This window comes from Gadus chalcogrammus, chromosome 11, assembly GCF_026213295.1.
Source record: "Gadus chalcogrammus isolate NIFS_2021 chromosome 11, NIFS_Gcha_1.0, whole genome shotgun sequence".
Taxonomy (NCBI): domain Eukaryota; kingdom Metazoa; phylum Chordata; class Actinopteri; order Gadiformes; family Gadidae; genus Gadus; species Gadus chalcogrammus.
In genome coordinates this window covers 19,320,012-19,327,511 of record NC_079422.1, presented here as the reverse complement: position 1 = coordinate 19,327,511, position 7,500 = coordinate 19,320,012, and the positions used below count along the sequence as shown (strand labels likewise).

The 7,500-nt window shown below is 45.2% G+C and overlaps 1 protein-coding gene across 1 annotated transcript; it reads left to right on the top strand.

Annotated features, from left to right (window-relative positions):
• The first annotated feature begins 2,868 nt into the window (after window positions 1–2,868).
• Window positions 2,869–4,071, top strand: LOC130392323 (RNA-binding motif, single-stranded-interacting protein 3-like). Its single transcript, XM_056602819.1, has 2 exons — window positions 2,869–2,991; window positions 3,404–4,071. The coding sequence occupies exons 1-2, from the start codon at window positions 2,869–2,871 to the stop codon at window positions 3,581–3,583; spliced, it is 303 nt and encodes a 100-aa protein (XP_056458794.1). The 3' UTR covers window positions 3,584–4,071.
• Window positions 4,072–7,500: the final 3,429 nt, after the last annotated feature.

The window sequence follows — 7,500 nt, the reverse complement described above, 5'->3', positions numbered from 1 at the left end:
CGCATGTGTATTTGTGTGTGTGTTTTGTGTGTGTGTGTGTGTGTGTGTGTGTGTGTGTGTGTGTGTGTGTGTGTGTGTGTGTGTGTGTGTGTGTGTGTGTGATAGTGTGTGTGTGGGTGTATGTGATTGTGTGTGAGTGTGATTAAGTGTGTGCGTTTGTGTGTGATTGTGTATGTTTGATTGTGTGTGTGTGTGTGTGTGTGTGTGTGTGTGTGTGTATGTTTGATTGTGTGTGTGTGTGTGTGTGTGTGTGTGTGTGTGTGTGTGTGTGTGTGTGTGTGTGTGTGTGTGTGTGTGATTAAGTTTGTGTGTGATTGTGTATGTTTGATTGTGTGTGTGTGTGTGTGTGTTTGATTGCGTGTGTGTGTGTGTGTGTGTGTGTGTGTGTGTGTGTGTGTGTGTGTGTGTGCGCCTGTGTGTGTGTGTTCTGGTGGTTTTGTTTTGACTTGTTCTTTTCAAGGGGCTGTCTAAATACGCAAAAAAGCTTTCCATGGTCTGTCGCCATGCCTGTCAGGACAGAGCGGTTGGGGAAGGGAAAGGAAAACATTACCTGGATCCAACGCGAGGCAGGGAGCCAGTGTGATCCGAAGTGGTGTTGAGTCGGTCTGTCTGTGTGTGTGTGTGTGTGTGTGTGTGTGTGTGTGTGTGTGTGTGTGTGTGTGTGTGTGTGTGTGTGTGTGTGTGTGTTTGTGTGTGTGTGTGTGTGTGTGTGTGTGTGTGTGTGTGTGTGTGTGTGTGTGTGTGTGTGTGTGTGTGAATATGTCAGTTTGTGTATGACGGTTGTGTGTGTATGTGATTGGACAGTCAGTGTATTAATCAATCAGGGTTAGGGAATGTGTGCATGTATGTTTGTGGGATCTCAGTGCATGTGTTTTGTTGTGTGTGCGTGCTTGTGTCTTTGTCATTGATCTCACTGCATGTGTATGTGTGCGTGTGCATGTGCGTACGCGCTTGTCTATGTGTTGTTCGTTTGTGTGTGTGATCTCAGTGCATGTGTATGTGTGCACGTGTGCATGTGCTTGCTTGCTTGTCTGTGTGTGTGTGTGTGTGTGTGTGTGTGTGTGTGTGTGTGTGTGTGTGTGTGTGTGTGTGTGTGTGTGTGTGTGTGTGTGTGTGTGTGTGTGCGTATGCGTGTGTGATCTCAGTTGAGTGAGTATTCCCATGGGTGGCGTGTCTTAACTGGCAGCAGGAGAATCGTCGTTGTCATGGGAGGGACCCAATTACAGTCTGTCTGTCTGCTCATGACTCGACTGTAACAGACCCAGAGACAGTCTGTCTGTACACTCATGACTCTACGGTAGAGACCCAGAGACAGTCTGTCTGTACACTCATGACTCTACGGTAGAGACCCAGAGACAGTCTGTCTGTCTGCTCATGACTCTACGGTAGAGACCCAGAGACAGTCTGTCTGTACACTCATGACTCTACGGTAGAGACCCAGAGACAGTCTGTCTGTACACTCATGACTCTACGGTAGAGACCCAGAGACAGTCTGTCTGTAAACTCATGACTCTACGGTAGAGACCCAGAGACAGTCTGTCTGTACACTCATGACTACTGTAACAGACCCAGAGACAGTCTGTCTGTACACTCATGACTCTACGGTAGAGACCCAGAGACAGTCTGTCTGTACACTCATGACTCTACGGTAGAGACCAAGAGACAGTCTGTCTGTACACTCATGACTCTAGAGACCCAGAGACAGTCTGTCTGTACACTCATGACTCTACGGTAGAGACCCAGAGACAGTCTGTCTGTACACTCATGACTCTATGGTAGAGACCCAGAGACAGTCTGTCTGTACACTCATGACTCTATGGTAGAGACCCAGAGACAGTCTGATCAACATTCATGACTCTAAGGTAGAGACCCAGGGACAGTCTGATCAACACTCATGACTGTAACAGAAACAAGCACCCTCGTCACTTGAAGTCTACTCTTTCTCTCTGCTTCCAACAGGGGGTGCACATGGCTTTTAAAGATGTTGTGTACGTGTGGATGCGTGTGCGCTCGCGTGGGTGCGCGTGTGTGCACATGGTCAGCGTGTGTCCACACGGGTGTGTGGCTACGTCTCATCCATCACAATCATTTTCCAACCACAACAACCACAACAATCTACATCCCCGTGTACGTGTGTCCGTGCGTGCAAAACCCCCCCGAGAGGAACAATCACCATTCATCAATGAAATTGATCGGCTTCCAGGAAGGCTTTCCATTGGCGGGCCCCAGGACTGCGGGCGCTTGGCTCGCGGCGCCGTCTCTCCGTTCACAACAAAAGAGAGAAGACAGCCCAGCACCCCGCATCAAGATGTTGGCCGGCCAACTCTGGGTGTAAACACCCGGAGCACAGCATCCATCAGTTTTTGTTCCTCCCTGAGGGGAGTGCAAAGCTTCCTCTGGCCGACCAGGTGTGCGACTCCATCGCGTCTGGCCGGCCAGGTCGTCGGCTCGATACACGACGACTGGGGCTTGTGGTGGAAAATGACAGAGCGACCGTGCGTCTGGCTGGTTGGTGCGGTGTGGTGGTGTGTGTTGTCAGTGTGGGCCTCTTAGAGGACGAGATTATATTTGTGTTTTTGGTCTCTTGACTGTTACAAGTTATGTCCTATAAGACAGATACGTGAGAACAGAGCTATGGGCATCCCTGAGCCACTCACAGGCCCACTGGACACACACACACACACACACACACACACACACACACACACACACACACACACACACACACACACACATACAGGACTGATGAAGTGAAGGAGGTCAAGAGTGACTGGTTTCAGTTGGTTTGTATACACTCTGTGATTAAACCAACGGTCTCGCTCTCTCTCTCTCTCTCTCTCTCTCTCTCTCTCTCTCTGTCTCTCTCTCATGCAGGGTGCTGTGATCGCCCCGTCGGCCGCCCTTGACTCCAGTCTGTCCCTGCAGCCCTCCAGCCTCATGGCACCCCTCACCCAGCAGATGAGCCACCTCTCCATGGGTACCTCCGGCACCGTGAGTCCCCTCCGTTGTCCACGATATGTCCTCCCTGTGTATGACGTTACATCATAAATAATGCCCAGACCAAATGTGCTGAGAAGTCCCATATTCTTAAACATGATCAACAATAATCCAACATTATCCAAGAAAGTAAATGAATTAAAATACATGTCCCAAACTCAAACGGCATATTCCTACTTCAAACATGCACCCAAAATCCTAGAAATTGCAAACCTTGTATGTCTTGGAGTAATCGTACATTCATATAGCTGCATGCAATTAAAATCAGACGCACTCAAGCTCAGACCCCCTTTACCTCTCTACTTGATGTTCTCCTTCTCTGTAAACTGACCTCTGCTGGGCGTCCACGTTGCCTATGGTGTTGTCTCTGTGTACTTAACCTTACCTTACCCCCATCTGTGTGCAGTACATGACGGCCGCAGCTGCTGCTCCTATGCAAGGAACCTACATCCCCCAGTACACTGCCGTGCCCGCCACCGCCATCTCTGTGGAGGTACGACCTGCTCATTCACACTCAGGGCCTGCAGCAGACGCCTTTATCCAAAGCGACTTATTGCAACCACTTCTGGGGAGAGACTGGCCCTGAAAACGGATCGGATAGGGGCGATTTATCTGTGGGTTTGAATGAATGAATACTTTATTCCGGACTCGAAGTTCCATTTACAAGACAAGAATACAAATTACATGACAATACAAATACGAGGTCACACAGATTAAAATACATATAAGCATCGATTCCAATGTTTCCACAACCCAGAGGAGTACCTTGTATCACTCTGTTTAGTGTCAGTGAGTGCAATTATTAGTTTGTTTTTTGACTCTAGAAGTCGACACATAAATTTGTACATAAAATTCCTTAATACAGCATGAAAGGTGGGGACATTACTAGTCACAAACAAAGAGCTAGCACTTGTCCATCATAGGGTTTCTCACACAAGGGGGCAGTATTGCGATTACGGCCCCGATTGTACAGGAACCGAGAGCGAATCCGCTACTGGATGGGTCGAGCCTGTTTACAGTTTGGCTAGGTGCATTCATTATTCTTTCTGGCCATTATTCTATTCTGCCCGTCCAAAACACAGATATAATAAATATGAATAAAAAAAACACTATTACAGTAGATAATATATTTTTTTAATGAATAATAAAAAATAAAAGCCCTGGATCTCTGTGGATCTGGGCCTCCACGTTAGGGGTGTGCCAAATAATCGTCATGACGATGCATCGCGATTCTAATTTTCACGATCTACTGCATCGATTGTTGACGCCAAGAATCGATTATTAATTTTAAAAAAATGAATAATTAAAAAAAAAAAAAAATTTTTTTTTTTTTTTTTTATATAGTTTTATAAAGCCTATTCACTTTTTGTGGCATCAGTTTGTCCTCTTATGTTTATGAAATGATATTGCTGTTATAATGGCAGCTACTTCCAAAAGGGGAAATGTTTGAATGTTTTCATTTCATTGGTTTAAAGGACCACTGAGGCCATGTAAACGGCACTGATTATCCTTATTTTGTTATTTTAAGTTTTATAGATCCTTAGCACTTCTTGTCAGTGTATCCAGTAATAGTCGTTTCAATAAATACAGCTATGTATGAATTGAGTTGCTTTGAGTTATCAATTGAACACACTATCCAGATCATACACAGCCAGTCAGCCACTGGTAATGGCTTAATTTTTTTTTAAGTGTTCAGTGAAAATTCGCAATGCATCGCAATGCATCGCAATAATTCAAGTATCGCGATGCATCGTGATAGAATCGCATCGTGGCATGTGAATCGTGATACGAATCGAATCGTGACTTCTTTGGCAATACCCACCCCTACTCCACGTCGACATGGGAGTGACCGTTTGTGGGCTTCCTCAGGGCATGGTGACGGACGCCTCTCCGCAGACAGCGCCCCAGTCCTCGCAGGACGGCGCCGGGCAGCAGGCGCTGGCGGTGGACGGCGGCGGGGAGCACGCGGCCTACGTCTACCAACAGACCAAGTGAGTCTGAAGCTGATGAGTACGGAGCCGTTGTTGTTGTTGTTGGCACTCCTGTCTATCTCGGTCTCGCCTACTCGCTCTCCTTCTCTGTGTTTGATTTTCAATCTGGGTTTCTTTTTCAATCTGTCTTCTATCGTCAATTATTATTCATTATCAATCTGTATCATTACCGTTAAATGGGCGATATTGTGCAAACAGGTGTGAGTTTGATTAGCCATTAAAAGCCATTTGAAAATCGGATTATCCTGTGTGTCTACCTAGATGTATGATCCATAGATAAGCAACATCTGCTCAGGTCCACTGGGTAGGCTGGTAGACTGATCTATCTTGCATACATCTAGGTGGACACTCCCACTTGTGATGTCCCTAAAACACAGGAAAAGGCAGATTTTCCAGCAGCTTTTAACGGTTTATCCCTCTCCCACCTGGTGGCACAATACGACCCCTTCAATATATAAAATAACAACTATTTTTCACTTTGTTTTCTTGGACCCACGTTGGTTTCTGCGTCAGCCTTTAACCCACTGGTGTCTCCTGGGTCTATGTTGATCTCCTCTCTGGACTGTGTTTAGGTAAACCGAAGGCCAGTAGGAACCACCAACACAGCATTGCCGTGAGAGAAGGACTCTGCTTCGGTTACAGAGCAGAAAACTAACATGAAAGACGGACAGACAACACTATGGGACGGAATGCTTCCACTTTGCACAGTCATCGAAGAAAAATACAAGTAAAGATCTATGAATAAATAAAAAGAAAAAAAATACAAATAAAACCCATCCATGGGACACTGAACTCTGAGGACAAAACATCATGAAAATTAAAGATTTTTTGGGGCTCGGGGGTGTTGTGCAACTTTTGTTTTCTCAATTTGAGACCCGACTTGACCTCCGACGGGGACAGGAAATGGGAGGGAACAGACTGACAAGCTGTACAGGAAGTAAAAAAAAGCTAACATTTGAATGTGCAGGTAGATTCAGACTTTTTTTTAAATTACCAAACAGTCGAGTAAAGTCTAGAGAGAAAAAAAAAGTCTTCCTTTGATATTCAGCTACATCATTTACACCTTTTTGGGGGGTTATTTGTTGTTTTATAGAATCTAAATGTTAAATCTTTATTGCCTTAATTTTCGTGGAATTGGGGACAGGGGAAAAAAGTCAAACTGGTTGAAATTTGTTCAAAACCAGAAAGAAAGAGTTAAGCCACAGAGGTGAAAAACAAAACTGTACAGGAAAAGGCTCTATTTGTATGAGGCAAAGTAAAAAAAATATGTTGTACAGTACACTATGAGAGCTCGGATAGACATGTCTGGGGAGACTCCTGCCTCAGTGAAATGCAGCTCAGCTGGTTTGATCATCGCATTGGTGTTTTTATAGTTTTACTTTTGAATGGGGCAGTCAAAATGGTTTCAAAATGAGTGGATATGTCCGAGGGCAATCCTTGTAGGGGAACAGTCAAACAAGATATATGTGACGTGTTTTATACCAAAGATCAAGGAAAAACACTTTTTTGGTCGATTTCTTTTCAGCCAGCGAAACGTGAGACTGTCAATGACTCCCACATGACAACAAGACCAGATATAGTCATGTTATTGGCATGTTTTATGTTTTGAATGGCGACAGAGAACGCCCCTCACGTAACGATGGGCTTCAACCAGATGTATACCGTACCAACATAGACACCCCATGCTGTGCTGCTGCGCCCACCCGGCGACGTTTCCTTGGTAACGTTATTCCATAGCCTCGTGTCCGGGTGGCCAAACGAACCACAGGTGCTCTTCAGCAAGAAACGTGTTTCTTTTGAATCTATCGGGGTGGGGTGGAAAAAAAAAAGCGAGCTTCTTTCAAATTGATGTGCTTAATCCAGAACTGTGTGACTGCCTACCCACTGACACCACTTACTGTTGACCGACTGATCGTAGGCCACGCCCCCTGATCGGTATGTCCCATGGCGGGAACACACCAGCATAGAGGCCACTGTAGAAGTGGACCGTCCATGTGTCCCTCCAGACAGGCGCTCTATACGCACTAAAGAGAACAGGCCCCATGTCAAAACGTAAAGCACGGTTTTACCCTGTGAGCAATTACTGAAATTAATATATTATTAAATGGCATATGTATGTGGCGTATGTATTTGAGTATAAAAGTCGAAGTTCAATTGATTTTGTTTGAAGTCACAAATTCTGCCTCTCAAAATGCAGATTTAGCAGAGCAGCACATCTGAATAATTGGATCTCTTGTATACGTCTTGACAATTTCACACCATCAGATACGCCCTGTCCTCCTAATTTCATTGGAAGCTGCCTGCAAGAGATTCTCTTCAAATATCTTGTTTTGCCCCCTTTATTATTATTATTTTTTTACGGCATTGTCTTCTGTGTGGTGTATCAAAATCAAGGATAGGCAGAAAAACGTATTTTTATCTTTGTTTCGCTTCTTCTCTCTTCCTTTCCTTCCGAATTTCTTTCTTTAGTTGTTTTTACTGTTGTCCACGCTGCTATTAACGTGATTCAGTC

What these genes read in the sequence shown, in the direction of transcription:
- LOC130392323 (XM_056602819.1), top strand. Translation starts at nt 2,869, where the DNA reads ATGCAGGGTGCTGTGATCGCCCCGTCGGCCGCCCTTGACTCCAGTCTG. An exon ending in CCATGGGTACCTCCGGCACC is followed by an intron (nt 2,992 to 3,403) that starts GTGAGTCCCCTC and finishes ATCTGTGTGCAG; the next exon opens with TACATGACGGCCGCAGCTGC.